At 44.8% G+C, this 22,558-nt stretch overlaps 1 protein-coding gene across 4 annotated transcripts in view; it reads left to right on the top strand.

The window, feature by feature from the left end:
* Window positions 1-17,104, top strand: part of ZBTB43 (zinc finger and BTB domain containing 43) — a 33,203-nt gene extending 16,099 nt beyond the window's left edge. For 3 of the 4 annotated variants that reach the window (XM_011931372.1, XM_011931371.1, XM_011931370.1), the window contains one exon: window positions 11,393-17,104. In XM_011931372.1, coding sequence (XP_011786762.1) covers window positions 11,416-12,819 — 1,404 coding nt within the window. In that variant the 5' untranslated portion in view covers window positions 11,393-11,415 and the 3' untranslated portion in view covers window positions 12,820-17,104. Of the gene's footprint in view, window positions 1-2,034; window positions 2,124-11,392 lie in introns of those variants that run through there. The other variant, XM_011931373.1, reaches the window with a different exon arrangement.
* The last annotated feature ends 5,454 nt before the right edge of the window (window positions 17,105-22,558 follow it).

Here is a 22,558-nt window from a genome sequence, read left to right as displayed (position 1 = left end):
ACAAGGACATTAGTATTGTTTTCATGCCTGCTAATACAACATCCTTTCTGTAGCCCCTGGACCAAGGAGTGATTTCAATTTTCAAATCTTATTATTTAAGAAATACATTTTGAGCCAGGTGCAGCAGCTCACACCTGTAATCCTAGCACTTTGGGAGGCCAAAGCAGGCAGATTGCTTAAGCCTCGGGGTCCAAGACCAACCTGAGCAGCCTGCAAAACCCTGTCAATACAGAAAATGCAAAAAATTAGCAAAGCGTGGTGTCATGCACTTGTATTCCCACCTACCCAGGAGGCAGAGGTGGGAGGATCACCTGAACCAGAGAGTCAGAGCCATAGTCACACCACTAGCTACTATAGCTGCTATTGATAGTGATTCCTCGGACGCTCAGATGGATCTCTGGGCAAAGCAAATTGAAAATGTTTTGGAGGCAGCACGGTAGCTCACACCTGTAACTCCCAGCACTTTGGGAGGCGAAGGCGGGTGAATCACTTGAGGTCAGGAATTTGAGACCAGCCTAGCCAGCATGGTGAAACCCTGTCTCTACTAAAAAAATACAAAAATTAGTGTAATAGCGTGGTGTCACATGCCTGTAATCCCAGCTACTCGGGAGGCTGAGTCAGGAGAATTACTTGAAGGCAGGAGGCAGAGGGATTGCGCCACTGCACTCCAGCCTGGGCAACAGAGCAAGTCTCTGTCAAAAGAAAGAGAAAGAGAGGAAGAAAGGAAGAAAGAGAAACAAAAAAAAAGAAAATGTTTTGGAAAGGAGTCACTATTCTAGATGCCATTAAGAACATTCGTGATTGGTGGGAGGAAATCAAAATATCAGCATTAACGGAAGTTGATTCTAGCCCTCGTGGATGACTTTGAGGGACTCAAGACTTGAGTGGAGGAATTAATTGGAGGTGTATTAGAAATAGCAAGAGAAATAGAATTAGAAGTGGAGCCTGAAGATGGGACTGAATTATTGCAAAGGCATGATAAAACTTGAGTGGATGAGAAGTTGCTCTTTAGGGATGAGCAAAGAAAGTGATTTATTGAAATACACTCTACTCCTGGTGAAGATCGTGTGAACATTATTGACAACAAAGGATTTAGAGTCAGCTTTTCCAACCTGTGACCCAGGACGGCTTTGAATGTGACCCAACACAAATTCGTAACCTTTCTTAAATCATGAGTTTTTTTGGTTTTGTTTTTGTTTTTTTTTGAGACGGAGTTTCTCTCTTGTCGCCCAGGCTGCAGTGCAATGGCACGATCTTGGCTCACTGCAACCTCCGTCTCCCGGGTTCAAGCAATCCTCCTATCTCAGCCTCCCAAGCGATTACGTTGCCCACCACCACACCCCGCTAATTTTTGTATTTTTAGTAGAGACGGGGTTTCACCATGTTGACCAGGCTGGTCTTGAACTCCTGACCTCAGGTGCTCCACCCATCTTGGCCTCCCAAAATGCTGGGATTACAGGTGTGAGCCACCATGCCTGGCCGAGTGTTGTTTTTTTTTTAAGCTTATCTGCTATGGTTAATGTTAGTGTGTTTTATGTGCGGTCCAATTCTTCCACTGTGCCTCAGAGAAGCCAAAAAATTGGACACCCCAATTTGGAATATAAACTTTATTGATAAAGCATCAGCAGGGTTTAAAAAGATTGACTCAAATTTTGTGAAAGAAGTTCTGTGGGCAAAATGTTATCGAACAGAGAAATCTTTTGTAAAATAGTCAATTGATGTGACAAACTTCACTGTTGTCTTATTTTAAGAAATTGGCAGGCCAGGCACGGTGGCTCATGCTTATAGTTCCAGCACTTTGGCAGGCTGAGGCAGGCGGATTGCTTGAGCCCAGTAGCTCAAGACCATTCTGGGCAACATGGTGAGACCCTGTCTACAAAAAATACAAAAATTAACTGAACATGGTGACACACGCCAGTAGTCCAGCTCCTTGGAGGCCAAGGCAGGAGAATTGCTTGAGCCTAGGAGGTCAGGGCTGCAGTGAGCCATGATCACACCACTGCATTTCATCCTGGGCAACAGATCGAGACCCTATCTTGGGAAACAAAAAAGAAAGAAATTGCTACAACCACCCTACCCTTCAGCAGTCACCACCCTGATCAGTCAGCAGCCATCCACTCAAGGTAAGACTTTCCACCAGCAAAAGGATTGCAACTGGCTGAAGGCTCAGATGATTGTTAGCATTTTTTAGCAATAAGTTTCTTTTTTTTTTTTTTTTTGAGACGGAGTCTGGCTGTGTCGCCCAGGCTGGAGTGCAGTGGTGCAATCTTGGCTCACTGCAGCCTCTGCCTCCCGGGTTCACACCATTCTCCAGCCTCAGCCTCCCAAGTAGCTGGGACTACAGGCGCCTGCCACCACACCTGGCTAATTTTTTTTGTATCTTTTAGTAGAGATGGGGTTTCACTGTGTTAGCCAGGATGGTCTCCATCTCCTGACCTTGTGATCCACCCGCCTCGGCCTCCCAAAGTGCTGGGATTACAGGTGTGAGCCACCACGCCCAGCCAATAAAGTATTTTTAAATTAAGGTGAGTACATTGTTTTTTTTAGATATAATACCATTGCACACTTAATAGACTACAGTAAGGTGTAAGCATAACTTTTATATGCACTGAGATACCAAAATTTGTGTGTCTCACTTTATTACGCTGTTTGCTTTATTGCGGTGTTCTTGAACTGAACCAACAATATCTCTGAGGTATGCCTGTATATGTCTTTATAGTAGGCTTAACTGGTTTATAATGTTGTTCAAGTCTTCTATTTCCTTATAGATCTTCTGTCTGCTTTTTTCTGTGCATTCTTGAAAGTGGGGTATTGGAGTCTCCACTTATTGTTATAGAACTATTTCTTCCTTCAGTTTTATCCACTTTTACTTCGTGTATTTTAGAGTTATATTGTTAGGTGTGTGTATGTTTATAATTGTTATATTTTCTTGAAGAATTGAACCTTTTTACTCAACATATAATTGTTTGTCTCTTGTAACCTTTTTTGACTTAAAATCGATCATTTCTAATAATATAGCCATCTCAGACCATTTTTTGTTGCGCTTACATGGAATATTTTCTTTCATCCTTTTACTTTCAACCTCGTTGTGTCATTATATCTAAAGTGAGTCTCGTGCTCACCTCGGCAGCTAAAGTGAGTCTCTTGTAGACTGCATGTAGATGAGTCGTTTTTTAATCCAGTTACTGACAAGGAAAGATTCACTTTACAATTTAGATATTTGTTTTCTGTATGTCTTACATGTTTTTTATTCCTTAATTCTTCCATTATTGCCCTCATCGTATTTTTTATTATTTAGGGGTTTTGGGTTTGTCTGGCAGTAAACCATTTTGGTTCTCTTCTTTTTGTGTGTGTTTTTCATTATTTTCTTAGTAGTTACTTTGGGGTTTGCAATTAACATTTTAAACTTTTAACAACTTACCTTGAATAATGCCAACTTAGGTTTAGTACAGTCACAGCAAAGTGTATCTCCTGTCCCTTCACCTTCATGTTGTTGTTGTCACTGATTACATTTTTATACATTGTGTAATACGTGTATTAACATAGATTTATAATGATTGTTTTATGCATTCATTAGCCTTTTAAATAATATAGAAACAAAAGAATCACAAACCGAAAGTACAACAATGATGGCTTTTTTTTTTTTCTGAGACAGATTCTCACTCTGTTGCCCAGGCTGGAGTGCAGTGGTGCGATCTCCAGTCACTGCAACCTCCACCTCCTGGGTTGGAGTGATTCTACTGCCTCAGCCTCCCAAGTAACTGGTATTACAGGTGCGTGCCACCACACCCGGCTAATTTTTGCTTTTTTTAGTAGAAATGGGGTTTCACCGTGTTGACCAGGTTGATCACAACTTCTGACTCAAATGATCCACCTGCCTTGGCCTTTGAAAGTGCTGGGATTATAGGCATGAGCCGCTGAGCCCAACCAGTGGTGACTTGTATATTTACCTAAGTAGTTAACCTTTACCAGCAATCTTAGCTTTTTTATGTGGCTTTGAATTTCTGTTTAGCCGTTCTTTTATCTCAGCCTGAAGGACCCCTTTAGCATTTCTTGTAGAGCAAGTCTACAGGTAGCGAACATCCTTAGCTTTTGTTTCTCTGGGAATGTCTTAGTTTCTCCTTCATTCTTGAAAAGATACTTTTGCCAGATCTTAATTGACAGATTTTTTTTTTAAGCGCTTTAAATAGATTGTCCTACTGCCTATGGCCTCCATATGGTTTCTGCTTATGGTTTCTGATGAAAAATTAGCTGTTAATTTTAGTGAGGATCTCTTTTACTTGACTAGGAGCTTCTCTCTTGCAGCTTTCAAGATTCTGTTTGGCTTTGGCTCTTTCTACAATTTGACTATAATGTGTTTTATCCTGCCTAGAGTTCGTTGAGCTTCTTGGATGTGTAGATTCAAATCTTTTATCAGTTTTTAGAAGTGTTTGACCAGTATGTATTTCTTCCAATTGTTTTTTAGCCCTTTTCTGTGCCTCTACTTCTGAAACTCCCATGATATGTATGATGGTGTCCCACAGGCACCTCAGGTTCTGTTCATTTTTCTTTTGTTGTTATTGTTGTTTTTGAGACAGAGTCTCACTGTGTCATGTAGGCTGGAGTATAGTGACGTGAACATGGCTCACTGCAGCCTCAACCTTCTGTCCTCAAGCGATCCTCCCACCTCAGCCTCTTGTGTAGCTGGGACTACAGATGCATGCCACCATGCCTGGCTGTTGTATTTTTGGTCGAGACAGGTTCTTACTATGTTGCCCAGGCTGGTCTCGAACTCCTGGACTCAAGCGATCCTCCCACCTCAGCCTCCCAGAGTGCTGGGATTACAGGCATGAGCGACTGTGCCCAGCTCATTTTGCTTCATTCTTCTTTCTTTCTAGTCTTCAACTGGATTTTATTTACCTTATCTTTGAGTTTGTTGATTTTTTTTTTTCCTTCTGCCTGCTCAAGCATGCCATTGAACTCCCTCTTATGAACATGTAATTTCAGCTTATATTAGTTTGCCAGGATTACTGCAGGACTACTGCAGGCTGGGTGGCTTAAGCAATGGAAATGTATTTTCTCACAGTTCTGGAAGTGGGCAGTCTGCGATCAAGATGTTAGCAGGTTTGGGTTCTTCTGTGGCCTTCTTCCTCAGCTTGCAGATGACCTCCTTCTCATTGGGCCCATACAGAGTCTTTTCTTTGTGCGTGTGCATCCCTAGTGTCTCTGTGTGTCCAAATCTCACCTTATTGAGACACCCATCATACTGTGTTAGGGTACATCTAAATGGCCTCATTTAGGTTAATCACCTCCTAAAGACTCTACTTGTAAATATAGCCAGACTCTGAGGTGCAGGGCATTACAGCTTCAGTGTGTGAACTGAGGGGCAGCGGGGAAATGCATTTCAGCCCATAATGCATTGTTGTACCTTTCAGCTCCAGCTTTTTCCATTTGGTTCCTTTTTATAATTTCTTCTCTTCTTTTCTTTTTTTTTTTTTTGAGATGGAGCATCACTTTGTCGCTCAGGCTGAAGTGTAGTGGTGTGATCTTGGCTCACTGTAACCTCCACCTCCCAGGTTCAAGCGATACTCATGCTTCAGCCTCCTGAGTAGCTGGGACTACAGGCTCATGCCACAATGCCCGGCCAATGTTTTTTTTTTTTGAGATGAAGTTTTGCTCTTGTCGCCCAGGCTGGAGTGCAATGGAACGATCTTGGCTCATTGCAACCTCCACCTCCCGGGTTCAAGCAGTTCTCTTGCGTCAGCCTCCCGAGTAACCGGGATTACAGGCGCCTACCACCACGCCCGGCTTATTTTTGTATTTGTTGAAGGCTGGTCTAGAACTCCTGACCTCAGGTGATCCGCCCATCTTGGCCTCCCAAAGTGCTGGGATTGCAGGCGTAAGCCACCACACCTGGCCCACGCCCGGCCAATTTTTATATTTTTAGTAGAGATGGGGTTTCACCATGTTGGCCAGGCTGGTCTCGAACTTCTGACCCCAAGTGATCTGCCCACCTTGACCTTCCAAAGTGCTGGAATTACAGGCGTGAGCCGCCACTACTCCTGGCCCCGCCCCCCCCTTTTTTTTTCTGAGATGGAGTCACGCTTTGTCGCCCAGGCTGGAGTGCAGTGGCATGTTCTCAGCTCACTGCAAGCTCCACCTCCAGGGTTCAAGCCATTCTCCTGCCTCAGCCTCCCGAGTAGCTGGGACACAGTTGCCCACCACCATGCCCAGCTAATTTTTTGTATTTTTTTAGTAGAGATGGGGTTTGACCGTGTTAGCCAGGATGGTCTCCATCTCCTGACCTCGTGATCCGCCTGCCTCGGCCTCCCAGAGTGCTGGGATTACAGGCGTGAGCCACCATGCCTGGCCTCCTGGCCTCTTTTTATGGTTTCTGTCTCCTTATTGACATTGTTATCCTGATTTTCTTTGTTCATCATTTTCTTTTGTTCTTTGAGCATATTTAAAACAGTGGATTTAACCTCTGCGACGTGTGATTCTAGTGTTGGTGTTTCCTCAGGGGCAGTGTTTCTCATTCTTTTTCCAGTGAATGCACTGTATATTCCTTTTTGTGTGTATGCTTTTACTTGTTGAGAACTGGACATTTGGAGTATGATATTGTGGTAACTCTGGAAATCAGATTCTACGCCTCCTCAGGGATTGCTTTTGTGACTTGGTGAGGTTACAGTTACCTGTTTGTACAATGACTTTTCCTATTTTGTGAAGTCTGTATTCCTTGTTGTATGTAGTTGCTCAAGTTTTTTTTTCTCTTATCCATGCAGCCAGCCTGTGACCTGGAAGATTTTCTTAACTGTCTGGATCTGTGTGTGTGAGTGTACAGATGCAGGTGTAGGTGTCTTAAATCTTGTGATAGGTGCCACCAGGGAAACCACTGCAGCCTGAGGGGGCCAAAACAAAGCTGAGCGAGTTTGCCAGACTGGACAAAATGCACAACGGCACATTTTTGGAGGACAGGGTCCTTCCTCCACCCCCACTCTTTGTATGAGCCAGCTGCTGTGGGAACACAGGCCTCCTTCCTGCAGGCTGCGGGTGGCAGGGCTGCAGAATGGGGATTTATGCACACTGATCTCTTCTGAGCTTCAGCAGCCTCCCTTCATTCAGCACTCTCTTGGTTGCTGTGAGTGTCTGATCTGCTTCTAGAGTTCTGAAATCGTGATTTTGATCATTTTTTCAGCTTCCTGATTATATCGGTGGAGGGACCGACCCATGGAGCTTCTGACTCCACCATTTTCCATAACCTCCCTTGTAGCATTTATTTTTTTAGAACGGATTTTAAATGTCTTATTCTCAGTCATTTAGAATTCCACAACAGAGGCCAGGAGAGCTGGCTTACGCCTGTAATCCCAGCACTTTGGGAGGCTGAGGCGGGTGGATCACCTGAGGTCGGGAGTTGGAGATCAGCCTAACCAACATGGTGAAACCCTGTCTCTACTAAACAAAAAAATACAAAATTAGCCAGGCATGGTGGCACATACCTGCAATCCCAGCTACTTGGGAGTTTGAGGCAGGAGAATGGCGTAAACCCGGGAGGGGGAGCTTGCAGTGAGCTGAGATCCGGCCACCGCACTCCAGCCCGGGCGACAGAGCAAGACTCCGTCTCAAAAATAATAATAATAATAAATTTGGAGGTGTAAATGCCCTCCTATGTCTGACACAAACCCTGGAGCAAAGAGTAAAAGCAAAGAGTAGTTATTTTATGTAAATTTCATCTTGGCAAAAAAATCTATAAAATCGGCTAACTGAAAAAATAATCACAACATAGGATAAAGCTAACTTCCTGAATTTACAGAAAGCCCTACAGACCAATGAGATTAATTGCCCAATATATTTGCATCAAGGATGTGACTGATTTTATAAGAAAAAACCACAAATGACCAGTAAACTAAGTACAGGGTGCCAGCCAGCCTCATTCGTAATTAAGGAAATGCAGATCAGAACAGGAATGAATCATGTCACTTAGAAGATAGGCAGGCTTTATTTTTCTTGTTAAGTGATATCCAGTCTTGGTAAGAGTGTTGATTGTTGGTGAGGGTGTGACTTGGTGCAGCCTTTCTGGCAAGTAGTTTGGTAATATGTATCAGAAAAATTTTTTAAAACATTAGCCAGGCATGGTAGCATGCCTATAGTCCCAGCTACTCAAGAGGCTGAGGCAGAAGGATTGCTTGATGACCCAAGAGTTCAAGGCTATGTCAAATGCACAGCCCTTTAACCCAGCAGTTCCACTGGTAGAAATTAAGCTATGGATATTTCCAAAGGTATGCAAGATAGTTATGCAGAAATATCTATTATCACATTGCTTGTGATTTTAAAACCCCTGCCAAATGAAATTCTGTAAGAGGAGAGCTGCTTAAATTATGATACATCCATATAATAGAAAGCTATGTGGCCATTAAACAGAATGAGTTAGCTCTTCTTGTACTAATGTGGGAAGATCTCCAAGATATATTAAGTGACAAAAGCTAAGTGTAGAATAAAATGTAGGTAATGAACCCAGTTGAGTAGGGATTTTTAAAGGATGTATATGATTTATTCTGATATATGCACAGAGAAGTTTCTAGAAATATAAACAGGAGTTTAATGGTGATTTCCTTTGGGGGAGACTAGGAATAAATGATGGAGAGATTTTTTTTACACCTTTCTATAAATTTTTTTTACATGTGCATGTGTTATCCCACACCCCCTTTTTCAAATAGCTAAAAACAAAATTCTGCAGTGGTGAGATCTAGCAGAGAATCTGTTCACCCAGATGTAGTTTCCAGAATTTACATACTTTTAGTCTACTCATTTATATAGTCAACTTTTCTTTTTGAAATTACGAATACCTAAATCATTTATTTCATGATCTATTTTTGTTTTAAATTACTATGAAATGTTTTAAGATGTATAAAACTGTAATACTTCACCCTAAAAATGCTGTCTTTTAAAATTATTAGTACCTAATCTGGCATTTTTGGCATCTTAGAGGAGGCAGAGTGATGTGATAGGAAAAATCACGTAGACTTTAGAGTCATCCAGACCTGGATTCACATCTCAACGTAATAAAAACTAGCTTTTAACCTTGGGAACATTTCTTAAAATAGCTGAACTTCACACAATCAAGCCCTACATTTGCAGAGTAAATTATAACGATTAAGTGAAAAAAGGTATACAGTCCCTAGCAAATCATAATTACTCAAGAAACCTTCATTTCTTCTCGTCATCTCTCCCTGTCCCTCGAAGATGACTTTCAGTCTTTGTCTGGGTTGTCTGGCTCTGTTATACTTAGAAAACTTGGGGCTGGGCGCGGTGGCTCACACCTGTCATTCCAGCACTTTGGGAGGCCAGGTGGGCAGATCGCTTGAGTTCAGGAGTTTGAGACCAGCCCGGGCAACGTGGTGAAACCCTGTCTCTGCAAAAAAATACAAAAATTGGCCGGGTGTGGTGGTGCATGCCTGAAGTCCCAGCTACTCAGGAGGCTGAGATGGGAGGATCACCTGAGCCCAGGAGTTTGAGACTGCAGGGAGCTGTGATCACACCACTGTACTCCAGCATGTGTGACAAGAGTGAGACCCTGTCTCAAAAAAAAAAAAAGAAAACTTGGTAATTTAGCAGTGTTTGGATATAATATCAAAGCAAGGTGACATATAGCAGTGATAAATCGTTTGGGTGGTTTTTTTCTTTGATTACAGGATTTTGGGGAATTAGAGTATGGGCAGGATCTCTAGCACTGCTCATCTTGTGTGCCATTGTTAGGAATTATTTCTAATGTTTGACTTACCCCACAGAATATATTTACAGTAGCAACACAGGCAATGCCTTATTCTTCGTTATAACTTTGTCTTCTGATCGACTCTGTTCGGTAGCAGGGACTACTTAACTATCGTGTTTGGTCTATAACTCTTTAGACAGTTTGGAGATCACGAGATAAGAAAATAGCTCACCTTGCAGTTTCATTTAGTTTCATATCCTCAGAAGCCCTTAAAGGGCTAAAATTCTGGCAGCAGCTGGAGAGAGCTCAGGGCCTGAGTGACTGTGCCCCTTTAGTGGTGAAAGACCAAAGGTGCAATTGTCCTGTCCTCACTGCTCCAGCCCCCAGGCTCCTCACTCCCTTAATGTACTCTAGTCTGATGGTCTCCTTTCAGTTCCTTGCAACTGCCAAATGCATTCCTGCCTCAGAGCCTTTGCATATGCTTTTCCTTGTTCCCTCTATTCTGTTCTCCCACCCTCACCACAACCTGTCAAATATCAGTTAAATCTGAGGCTTAAAAGGTCTGTCATTTTGAGATGGGCACAGTGGTGTATACCCATAGTCCCAGCTACACAGGAGGCTGAGGTGAGAGGATCACTTGAGCCCAGGAGTTCGAGACTGCAGTAGCTATGATGTTGCCACTACACTCCAGCCTGGGTAAAAGAGTGAGACCTCATCTCTTTAAAAAAATTTCTGCCAGGAGCAGTGGCTCATGCCTGTAATCCCAATACTTTAGAAGGCTGAGGCAGGTGGATCACTTGAAGCCGGGAGTTCAAGACGAACCTGGGCAACAAAGTGAGACCCCTGTCTCTACAAAAAAAAATAATAATAATTTTTTTAAAAAACTAGCTGGGCAGCCAGGTGCGGTGGTTCACACCTGTAATCCCAGTACTTTGGGAGGCCAAGGTGGGCGGATCATGAGATCAGGAGTTCGAGACCAGCCTGGCCAACATAGTGAGACCCCATCTCTACTAAAAATGCAAAAAAAAAAAATTTTAACCAGGTGTAGTGGTGGGCGCCTGTAATCCCAGCTACTCGGGAGGCTGAGACAGGAGAATCGCTCAAAACCGGAAGGTGGAGGAGGCAATAAGCCGAGATCATGCCATTGCACTCCAGCCTGGGCAACAAGAGCAAAACTCTGTCTCAAAAAAAAAAAAAAAACTAGCTGGGCATGGTGGCATGTACGTATAGTCCCAGCTACTCAGGAGACTGAGGCAGGAGATTGCTTGATTACCCAAGAGTTCAAGGCTGCAGTGAGCTATGATTGTGCCACTGTACTCCAGCCTGGGCAACAGAGCAAGACCCCATCTCATTTAAAAAAATATATATATATATTATTTGAATGGGTATCGTTTGTTTTAACTGTGAATATTTACAGTACTTGGTTTTACTTGGGAGATTTGTATAGTTTACAAATCCTGTCACTGGATTCCGTCCTCTTACCCACAGACACAGAGCCAAAATCAGGAGTTCCACAAGGAGCGGTGGTGAGTCCTGCCTTTGGCAAACTCGCACCTGCAAGCTTTGCCCTAGGGATTGAATCCCTGGGGGCCCATAGGCTAGAGGACCTTGTGGAACTTTGGAACTTGTCTTAAGGATGGAGAAGGGGATAAAATACATTTATCTTTGGGCTGGAATTAGTACTAATTTTTCTTTTTCTTGTAGCACCGAACAAGATTTGTGATGAAATGGAGCCTGGAACAAACTCTTTTCGGGTAGAATTTCCTGATTTTTCCAGCACCATTCTACAGAAACTGAACCAGCAGCGCCAGCAAGGACAATTATGTGACGTCTCCATTGTTGTCCAAGGCCACATTTTCCGGGCACACAAAGCCGTTCTTGCTGCCAGTTCACCCTACTTTTGTGACCAGGTACTCCTGAAAAACAGCAGGAGAATTGTTTTGCCTGATGTGATGAACCCAAGAGTGTTTGAGAACATTCTCCTATCCAGCTATACAGGACGTCTAGTGATGCCCGCTCCAGAAATTGTTAGTTACCTGACAGCAGCAAGCTTCCTCCAGATGTGGCATGTGGTAGACAAATGCACTGAAGTTTTAGAGGGAAACCCTACGGTCCTTTGTCAGAAGCTAAATCATGGCAGCGACCACCAGTCACCAAGCAGCAGTAGTTATAATGGCCTGGTAGAGAGCTTTGAGCTGGGCTCTGGGGGTCATACTGATTTTCCCAAAGCCCAAGAACTGAGGGATGGTGAAAATGAAGAGGAGAGCACCAAAGACGAGCTGTCATCCCAGCTCACCGAGCACGAATACCTGCCCAGCAACTCATCCACAGAGCATGACCGCCTGAGCACAGAAATGGCGAGCCAGGATGGGGAGGAGGGCGCCAGCGACAGCGCCGAGTTCCACTACACCCGGCCCATGTACAGCAAGCCCAGCATCATGGCTCACAAACGCTGGATCCACGTGAAGCCCGAGCGCTTAGAACAGGCTTGCGAGGGCATGGATGTGCACGCGGCCTACGACGAGCATCAGGTCACAGAGTCCATCAACACCGTGCAGACCGAGCACACAGTCCAGCCTTCAGGAGTGGAGGAGGACTTCCACATCGGGGAAAAGAAAGTGGAAACCGAGTTTGATGAACAGGCTGATGAAAGCAATTATGATGAGCAGGTGGATTTCTATGGCTCTTCCATGGAAGAGTTTTCCGGAGAGAGGTCAGATGGGAATCTCATTGGGCACAGACAGGAGGCTGCCCTCGCAGCAGGCTACAGTGAGAATATTGAAATGGTAACAGGGATTAAAGAAGAAGCTTCCCACTTAGGATTCTCAGCCACCGACAAGCTGTATCCTTGTCAGTGTGGAAAGAGTTTCACTCACAAGAGTCAGAGAGATCGGCACATGAGCATGCACCTCGGTCTTCGGCCTTACGGCTGTGGTGTCTGTGGTAAGAAATTCAAAATGAAGCACCATCTCGTGGGCCACATGAAAATTCACACGGGCATAAAGCCCTATGAGTGTAATATCTGTGCAAAGAGGTTTATGTGGAGGGACAGTTTCCACCGGCATGTGACTTCTTGTACCAAGTCCTACGAAGCTGCAAAGGCTGAGCAGAATACAACTGAGGCTAACTAAAAATAGGATCTGGCCCTTGAGTGGCATGCACAAAAATAAACTATGGTAATTAATGCAAATCTGGGCACAGATGATGCGTGCTACTTGCTATTATGAGAGAAGCTTAAAAAAAAAAAGGAAGATATTTCTGAAAGACCAGCTCTAAGTAGGCCAATTAAAAAAATCTAATTCCTCAAATTTGTGTGTTCCAGTCCTGGCCTGGAATGGGTAATGGGGTGAGTTAACCCACCGCCCAGCTGGCAAGGGAAACCTTCTGACCAGTTGTGATTGAAACAGGTGGACAGAGACACCTGTACTCGGAACTGGACTCCACCCACCAGTTCCTTTTCGGGTGGCAGCAGCTTTGGATCACTCATTACTACAAGGTCATGCTGAAATTTTATTTTGCTCTTGCTATAGATACTTAGGTAATGCGGATTTGTTTTGATAGCTGTTTCCCTGAAGGAAGTGCTACTTATATAAAAGCTACAAATAATGTGATTCCTAGGATGAGAAATTGGTTAACAGAGCTCTGTTGTCTGGTTTTATTCTTTCTAAAGGATATTTTCGCGAAAACTATGGAGATGCTAAGAGAATGATGTTCTAAATATGAAACAGATAACTTACGGTACAAGGCTGACATAGTGCCCTTGTCAGTTTCTGTAAGATGCCACTACTGTCACAAGGTGTTTCAGACTCTTGATAAGGCAGTGTTTTGTATTTTAGTTCTAACATTTGAGTTTGGACAGTTGTATCTCATTGTAATTCTCTAGGGTGCCAGAGATAGGTATTTCTCATTGGTTTGCTTTCCCAAATCCTGTTTGGTTAATTGTAGCCTCCATGCAGTGGGGTCTACTCTGTGGCTGGTAGATACCAAGCTGCTGTGACTGACCACGGTACCATGGGCCGCTGCAGCCCCTGCTCTGTCTTAGATTATGGTGCTTTACAAAGAGGGTGGTCCATGACCACACTTAGTGGGAAGGAGCCCCAAGTTGTGGCTGAGAGTTCCCTGTGAACTTCGGTAGTTCATAGAGTGCTAAGGTGCCACTCCACCAACCAGAGTGAGAGGGCAGATAGGCAGGATTCTATGAGTGATTATACTTAAGGGGAAAAAACGTGCCCAAGGAGAATCTTGAAAATACACTCTTTCAAGGTGGGGGAGATACTCTTTAGAGGGTACGCTGAGCTAATACTGCCAGTTCTTTACGAGCACCGGAATGTGTTTTTAAAAGGAGTCCTAAGTTTAGCAAAGTAGTCTACAGAATCATGCTCCCAAATTATAGATAAAGCTGCTTAAACTTACAAGTCCACAAAGCTATGCCAACCAGAAAAAAAAAAAAAAAACAGCTATTCTGAGACCTTTTCTGCCCATCAACTAGATGGTTTTGGTTAAAAAGAAAGGTATATTACACGTGCTTTTAAGCTGTGTAATGTGCCTGAGGTTATCACCAGGGTAGGGCAGGGTGCTACTACTATGTCATCTTTTCCATAGACGTACTGCGTTATTTGCTTCTAAATAGAAACGTTTTTCCTTAAAATAAAAATAATTTTTCTTGGATTTGGGGTGAAATTTTATTTGAAAAGTTTGGCTGTGCTGTAATGTAATAGACATTGCTGGCAATGGCCTCTGATTCTCAAGCTCCTAACACCAAGGTGTTTACTTGTTGAACATTGTCTGGAAAGAGGAAAGAAAATACTTACTTACCAGTTAACTCTTGTAAGCAAGATTACAAACAGGGATTTATTCAAAACACTGTATCACTCTCGATATATAAAAAGCACTTTGTATTTAAAACTTTATTATAAATATATATATATATATTGTTTTTTTAAAACCTAGAAACTAGATATTACCTCTTGGTTGTTTGCCACATTAATAGCTTCTCTTAGTATTGAAACGTTACTGGTTAGCAGTCTTTTCTCTGTGTACCTGATGCATGTATACAGAGGGGACTGTACAATCAAGCCTAATGTCTCCTTTTCTTTTTCTCATGGTAGAGGCCAGTGGGTTTTAGGTATGATCCTAACCATTATATTTGAGGAGAAATTGTTCTATTACTACCAGTTTCAGTACTAAGGTGGTGATGCCATTTTGTTCTGCCAAAAACTGATCAATCACCCTCTCCCATGGTATTAGCAGAGCATTTTCTGCCTGTTTGGAAGGTTTGGTGTGCTGCTTCTCATTGTGCTATTCACATGATCATTAGGACACTGTGGGAGAAGAGTCTGAGAAGTGAAAATACAGCTCTTCCGGGAGAGTTGTGGTCCTTCAGTTCTGCTGAAGTCAGCCTAGTGCCCTTGTCATGAGGAAGAGTTTCTGTTCAGCCGAGAGTGGTGGCACGCTTGGGTGGTAGTTTTGGAAGCAGTCGGTTGTGCTAGGACTTATTTAATACGTTGTGAAGAGAAGAGTGTCTTCTTGAAAGCCTTATGCATCCATCAGCTACTAAATGTAGAACTTAAATAAGTTGCTCACATCTGTTCTTTTAAGTTTTTTGTGGTATTTGAGGTTTTGGTAAAAGTTGGGATTTTTTATCAGGCAGCCAGAGCCTGTGAGGTGGTGGGGTGTCTGAAATGCTGGCCATGTTCAGAGAGGCAGGAGAAGAGGATTGCTTTCATTTGACTATTAAAAGTGAATTTTTGTAAACTCTGGTTTTTACCTTTTTTTCATCCCCACCTTGGGTTGGAGGAATAGTCTCTTCTCTTCACCTCAGTATAGCTTTAGAAAATCTTTATCCTTCCTAATGAGTTTGGGTAGTTATGGGTAACATTGTTCAAACAATCTTTCAGGGATCACGTCAGTGGCCTACAACCAAGCTATTTGTCCGCTACTTTGAGTCTTAACTGTGGTTTTTCTTCAATCCCCGTGGGAAAGGGCTTCAAGGCACCACCAGTGGTATTTAATATTCATACTTGGGGCCAGGCGCGGTGGCTCACGCCTATAATCCCAGCACTTTGGGAGGCCGAGGTGGGTGGATCATCTGAGGTCAGGGGTTCGTTACCAGCCTGACCAACATGGTGAAACCCCATCTCTACTAAAAACACAAAAATTAGCCGGGCGTGGTAGCACGCACCTGTAATCCCAGCTACTCGGGAGGCTGAGGCAGGAGAATCACTTGAACCTGGGAGGCGGAGGTTTCAGTGAGCCGAGATTGCACCACCGCACTCCAGCCTGGGCAACAGAGTGAGACTCCGTCTCAAATAAACAAACAAAAAAAACAAACAAACATACTTATACCATGCTTTTACCTTTGGATACACACATGATAGTAATCCACATGGTGAGGTGCCTGTCACCGTTAACTAAGGAAGGATGCGGTAACTTACCCTGCAGGGCTGTGGGTTGCCTGCAGGCGCTCCAGGGCCCCAGCCTGTTGATTCTGATTTCTAGGTCTCCTCTTCCTCTGGTCCCTTTTGGCCACGACTTTAAAAGCTTGCCCAAAAGGATCCCCTCCATTCTAGTGGGCATTTGCTGAACTAACGTGACCCTCAGGCTGGCTTCTAACCACTGGGGAAAGCTGCTTAGCCTCTGGGGCTCCCTCCTTGAGAAGCTCACACCCCCCCGAGCTGCTGTAGAAGTGAAGTTGAGACAGAGCAGAAGCTGCAAAGCCGTGCTTTCCCTGGGGAAGGGGATGTGCTGTGGCCTCCTGGGTGGGCGTGGAGAGGGTACCATCACAGCGAGGCCAGGTTTTTGCTTTTGGAAGTTCTCTGATAATTTGGGGATGCTGGAAACCAGCATCATGTTATCCCCAGTCCCTCCTGTGCCGCCAATTTTGTGATTTAGGTTGCTTTAGTGGGTGACTAACTTTGTTCAGTGAAACCAGGGTTTGTCTGAAGTTTTTTCTTTGCTACTTACATATTTAAAGGTACAAGTTCCTTATTTCAGATCTCTACTGATAGTACCCTATGGGAAGATGCTGGAACACATTTTGCAAATGTGACTTTTTTTTTTTAATTTTTGCTTGAAGCCTGTGTCATGTTAGTTGCTGCTGCCTTCTTTCCTTTTATGAGGTTCCCAATGTTTCGTCCAGAGAAGTACTTTATTTATGCAAGTCAGGTGACTCTTAGGCCACAAAACCATTTGATGATAAACAGATTATCATTAGGTGCATATCTTATTGATATTTTGTGAAATGTTATGCCTATGTTGCAAAAGTTGAATAGTTTTGTCTTTATATATTGCTGTCTTCAGTGTACAGCATGGTTTTACTTAATTGAATGTTAATGTTTAATATTTTCTTCTTATAGAAGAGATCATGCCCTTTTGTATGACATGTTTTAATAAATGTTATCTGTCAACTTTGTAAAAGTTTTGTTTTTCACTATGAGTAGATGACCACATCTTATTTGACTCTGGGTTTTGCCACCTGAGAATACAGTTATATGGTGGCCTTTTGGTAAGTAAATGCCAAATAATCTGATCCAATGGGCAGTGAGTGACTGCCAGGCGGCATTTATAGTAGTATTTTAGACCTCCACTGGCCCCATCGGGTACTTGGGGTGTGCTAGAGGCTCTCTGTGTGTCCCTCTGGGTCCCCTTCCTGCTGCGCACTTCTCTCCAGGAGGCTGGCCGCTGTGGACCTGTCCTGGCTTCTGGTCAGGATCCAGAGACACTCTGGATGGAGCCTGGCAGATGAGAGAACAGAGAAGTCAGGGAAGTCATTCCTGACTCCGTCCCGCCAGCTGTGGGTTGGCAGTGGCTGGGCTCCTCTGCCAAGGCCCACAAGTCCTGTCAGGCAGCTTCTGGGGTTTAGTAGCCACACCCTCTCCTTGTCCCCTCAAGCCAGTCCCAGTCCTGACTCCCTGCTTTTGCCAGGCCTCGGGTACATCACTGTCCTCAATGGAGTCTCTTAACTCTGCCCACACCGTTTGTAAATAGTCCCTTTATGAAACTCTCCTTGGTCACTCCATCTGAGTGTACCATCTGTCTCCTGCCAGGACCCTGGCTGATAGCTTAGGTGTCCTCATTTTACCAGTGAGCCGACTGTGATTCAGAAAAGGTAGGTAAGATACCAAAGGTTGTCCAGCGCCCAGAGCGGAGCTGGGCTTCTCTGTGTGATCCGCGGCTGGCACGCTTGGCGGTGGGTGTCTCCACTGCTCTGTCACCTCCACGCACTTTAGTGTTCATTGGGTCTTCGCTTCCCTTCACTTTACCCTCTCCTACCCCCACAACCCTGCCCTCTAGAAGTAGCAGTGGTGCTCTTTCAAAGGCTGCAAGCGCCGGGTATTTCCTAACAACAGCTCATTACCAGAGACACTGCTTGTTTTAGACCAAACTCAACCACCTTCCCACACAAACCTTCTGTTACCACTGTTTGTTGTGAGGTTCTTCCCCTTCCCCATTGCTGATTTTGAAGCCAACTCCAGATTGCCTCAGCTAGATTAACCATTCTCTGTATGGGAAAGAAGTCATCCAGAAAAAAACACTTCTAGCCTTTATTTGAGGCAGGGCTTGTCCATCCTGACCAAGGACAAGTAGCTCAGCCCCTGCAGCATGGTGATCTCTCTGACCCCCACTTTCAGCCCTGCAGAGGACCCCGCCGAGGTGCTGGGTACCAGCCGTGCACACCTGGGAAGCAGGTGTCCCCACAGCACGTGCCTCTCCCCGGGGTGGAGGCCGGTGGGGTTGAAGGAGAGCAGCGCTGCGGTTCTTGTGAGGAGAAAGAAGATGGAGTGGTTCCTTTGTGCTTGGGAACAGAAGTGGGTGGGATGTGAGGGGTGTCACCCACATGGAGCATTTCACACCTGTGCGGTTATTTTGATTCCGTCACAGCTCAGGGACTGCTACTTCCCACCAAACCACCGAAACGTTCCTTGAGACAGTCCCCATCCCCGGGCATCTTGGAAGGTGCAGGGCTCTAGAATTTGCCCAGTCAGTGGACCAGTTAGCAGGTCATTCGAAATGAGGTAAGCTTGACCTTGCTGTAACAGTCTGTTACTCCGTAAATGATGTAAAATATGTGCTTTCTCAGTGCAGGTAAGTGAAGGATAAGAACTCTGTACCCTTGGTTCCAACTCTTAGGTTCTTTTTAAGAAAATACTCTACATTTAAAGTTCAGTGTGACGATGGGTGCAAATAACATTTTTTTCCTTTAACAGGGAAACAGAAAGTGAAGTAGTGGTGGGGAGAGGAGTCTTGGGGACTTGTTCTGAACTGGTTTGACTTGTTTGAATCAAAAGCAAACAATTTGCTGGGTGCAGTGGCTCACACTTGTAATCCCAGCACTTTGGGAGGCTGAGGTGGGCAGATCACCTGAGGTCAGGAGTTCGAGACCAGCCTGGCCAACATGGTGAAACGCCATCTCTACTAAAAGTACAAAATTAGCCGGGTGTGGTGGCACATGCCTGTAATCCCAGCTACTCAGGAGGCTGGGGCAAGAGAATCGCTTCTCCCAGGAGGTGGAGGTTGCAGTGAGCTGAGATTGCACCACTGTACTCTAGCCTGGGTGACAGATACTCTGTCTCAAAAAAACAAATTGATTTTAAAATCTTGTACACTTTTAATTTCTTCCAAATAAACCAAAACTTAGCCTTGCAAGTAGCTGGAAGAGTTACCGTTGTCCTTTGAGGGACTTTGTGGGCTCTATAAAAAAAGAGAATTCATAAACAATATTGTAGGTAAATACATATTATTTTTTTAAAGTGGCTTTTTACTTAGACTACAGTGATTATGAGATCTATTTTTTTTCCTCATTCCAAAATAAGAAACCAGTACGAAAGCCATTAAATGTATTTATAACTTAATAAGATACTATGTTACTCCCCAGAGTATTCTGGTCTGCGTAGTGCAACAACAGCTAACCTTTGTTAATGGAAGCTAAAGGCTGCCTCTAGAAATGCCACCGTCTTGTTAATTTGGGATTAGCAGTGCTGTGATAAAATCTCACTAGGATTCTCGGGAAAGATCCTCAACTGCACAGCATTCCACTCAGGATAGACGGATGCCAACGCTGTAAATGCCGCTAGAATTCCTGCAGGATCTGGCTTAGCTAGCAATTCTAGGCTTTAACATGACAGCAAAGTGACCTTCAGCCAAACTAGAAAGGACTCATTTTTGCTTCACATACAGTGTGTCATATTGTGTGAATCTCTTTTATCTATTCATAATATGAAGAATATAAGAGAATTTTTCTTGGAGAGAAGTTTTTTTACTGCAGTTCTATATATTTATTGGACTCTGAACACCCACTCAACTCACTAAACACCATGCCGACTTTAATAGATATAAGAAAAATTGGGATTATGGAGTAAAAATAACAGCTCTAAGTGAAGATGCACTGCATGCTTAACATGTGTTAAGAACGTAACTTGGATTAACTCATTTATAACAGAACCATGAAGGAGAATTTCCTTCCAGGCCTCGTGTAGTGGGAAAGGCTGACAGCTTCCTGTTCTGTTGGCGAGATTTTTTTCTTCTCCAGGGAAACCCCTCTGTAAGGCCTTCCTCCTGGGCCAGCAGGGATGTCTATGTCTGGAGTGAGATGCAGACAGTTGTCCCTCTCAGGGCACCAAGCCCAGCTTCTGATGCTGGGGAGCAAGAACCTAGGCCAGGCTGTCCTACTGAAGCCTTTAGGTGGCAGGTGACTCGCCAGATCCCCCTCAGGCTCTTGCACTGGGTTCTCTGAGGAGAAATAGAGACTCCACCCCCAGACTGTGCTCTAGGCCTGGCACCAGCAGCTAACCCTACCTACTTGAACCCTCGGGTTTAGGAAATACATGTAGAAATTAACCCCAGGAATGCAAAGTCCAGTGATTTTCAAACTAGTAGAAAAGCTTCATCAAGGCCTACTCCAAGGAATGGGTGGGGAAAGGGAGCACTGACCCCTCCTCACCATCCACAGCAGTTTTAATCTCATGTGCCACGGTAGCCAAGCGCTCACTCCTTGCTAGCATTTACATTTCCCCGGGGCCCACTGTGTTCTGCAGCGTTCTAAATGCTTTCCATGGATTAAACCTTCACCCGGACACCAACCCTGCCAGGTAGGTGCCATTGCCGTCCCTACCTAACAGGAGAACACTGACTTTCACAGATGTAAGAAACCCAGGCAGCCGGTGTCCTGGGCCCCACTGAGCTACATGTACCCTGTTGCTATCTTGTGACTGCCGGCCCAAGGGCCCAGAACGTCAGAGGAAACCCCACTCTGCCTGCTGGCGCCTGGAGAGGGGTTCCAAAGGCCAAGGGCTTATCTGGGCCCCTGACCATTGCCCTAGTGTTTATCTCCAAGAGACTGTGGGTCTCAACACCAGCAGAACCTGCTTATCTCCGGGTTGTTGGGCCCCAAGCGGGCCTGCCCTGTTCCCATTTGCTCCGGCACAGCCACTCCCTCACAGCAGCCTCCCTTCCACACGTAGTCTTCTGCCCTTGACTGCTCCAAGGGCCCCTCCTAAGCAGATCTGATGCCATCATCTCCCACGTGAAGTCTGCCTGACAGGATCTCAGTTCCTCAGCTTGGCCTCCAAGACCTTTCCAGATCTGACATCAGCCCTCTTGTTGGTTCTGTTCCTCTGCTCCCGACTTGGGACCTGGCTACTCTCCTAAGGCTTCTCTTGGCTCTTGCATGATGATTCTGTCTTGAATATTCCCTTCTCCTCTTTTCTATTCACTCCCCTCTGACTTTTCCCCTCCTGGGTGAGCTCCTTTCTATTGTTGTAGGCTCTGCAAAAATTATTGCTGTGACACCTTCCCTGAGCATCCCACCCAGCTGCGTACCACTCAGTGATCCTATTTCAATTTTTTTTTTTTTTTGAAACGAAGTCTCGCTCTGTCACCCAGGCTAGAGTGCAGTGGTGCAATCTTGGCTCACTGCAACCTCTGCCTCTCGGGTTCACGCCATTCTCCTGCCTCAGCCTCCTGAGTAGCTGGGACTACAGGCGTCCGCTGCCACTCCCGGCTAATTTTTTGTATTTTTAGTGGAGATGGGGTTTCCTGTGTAGCCACTATGGTCTTGATCTCCTGACCTCGTGTTCCACCCGCCTTGGCCTCCCAAAGTGCTGGGATTACAGGTGTGAGCCACCGTGCCTGGCCTTTCTTCTTTTTTTTTTTTTTTTTTGAGATGGAGTCTCCCTCTGCCAGGCTGGAGTGCATGATCTTGGCTCACTGCTACGTCCATCACCTGCATTCCAGCGATTCTGCTACCCTGGCCTCCCAAGTAGCTGGGACTACAGACGCCTCCCACCACGCCTGGCTAATTTTTGTATTTTTAGTGGAGACAGCGTCTCACTATGTTGGCCAGGCTGGTCTTAGAACTCCTGACCTCAAGTGATCCACCTGCCTTGGCCTCCCAAAGTGCTGGGATTACAGGGGTGAACCAGCATGCCTGGCCCCATTTCATTTTGAACTTAGCTCTGCTGTGGCACTTGTCACTTTGTAATTTTGTATATACCATCCGTTCTTCACTCCCCTCCCTGCCACACACACCCACATGTCCCCTGCTAGACAGCGGGCTCCTCCGAAACAGGAACTATGACTTCATTGTCTGCCCGTTCCTGGCACAGTCCTGATCCACACTCAATCAATACTGCTGAATTTTTTTTTTTTTTTTTTATGGATGCAGATTCACTGTTGAGTCTTTATCTACCAGTTACAGCCATGGACTTTTTGCTTCCAAGATCTTAGGAAGTACAGGCACACGACAATCTTACGAAGTGCCCTCTTCCAACTGAATGTCACCTAAGTGTTGCCAAAATTGCCTGTTAGCTGAGAATTCTGAGATAAGTATGGGTCTTCTTTTCTAACCCAAATGAAAGATTTTATATCTCAGGA

This window comes from Colobus angolensis, unplaced genomic scaffold (assembly GCF_000951035.1).
Source record: "Colobus angolensis palliatus isolate OR3802 unplaced genomic scaffold, Cang.pa_1.0 Scaffold9, whole genome shotgun sequence".
In the NCBI taxonomy this organism is placed as follows: Eukaryota; Metazoa; Chordata; class Mammalia; order Primates; family Cercopithecidae; genus Colobus; species Colobus angolensis.
Note: the sequence above shows the minus strand (reverse complement) of the source record. Positions and strands in the feature narration are given on the sequence as shown.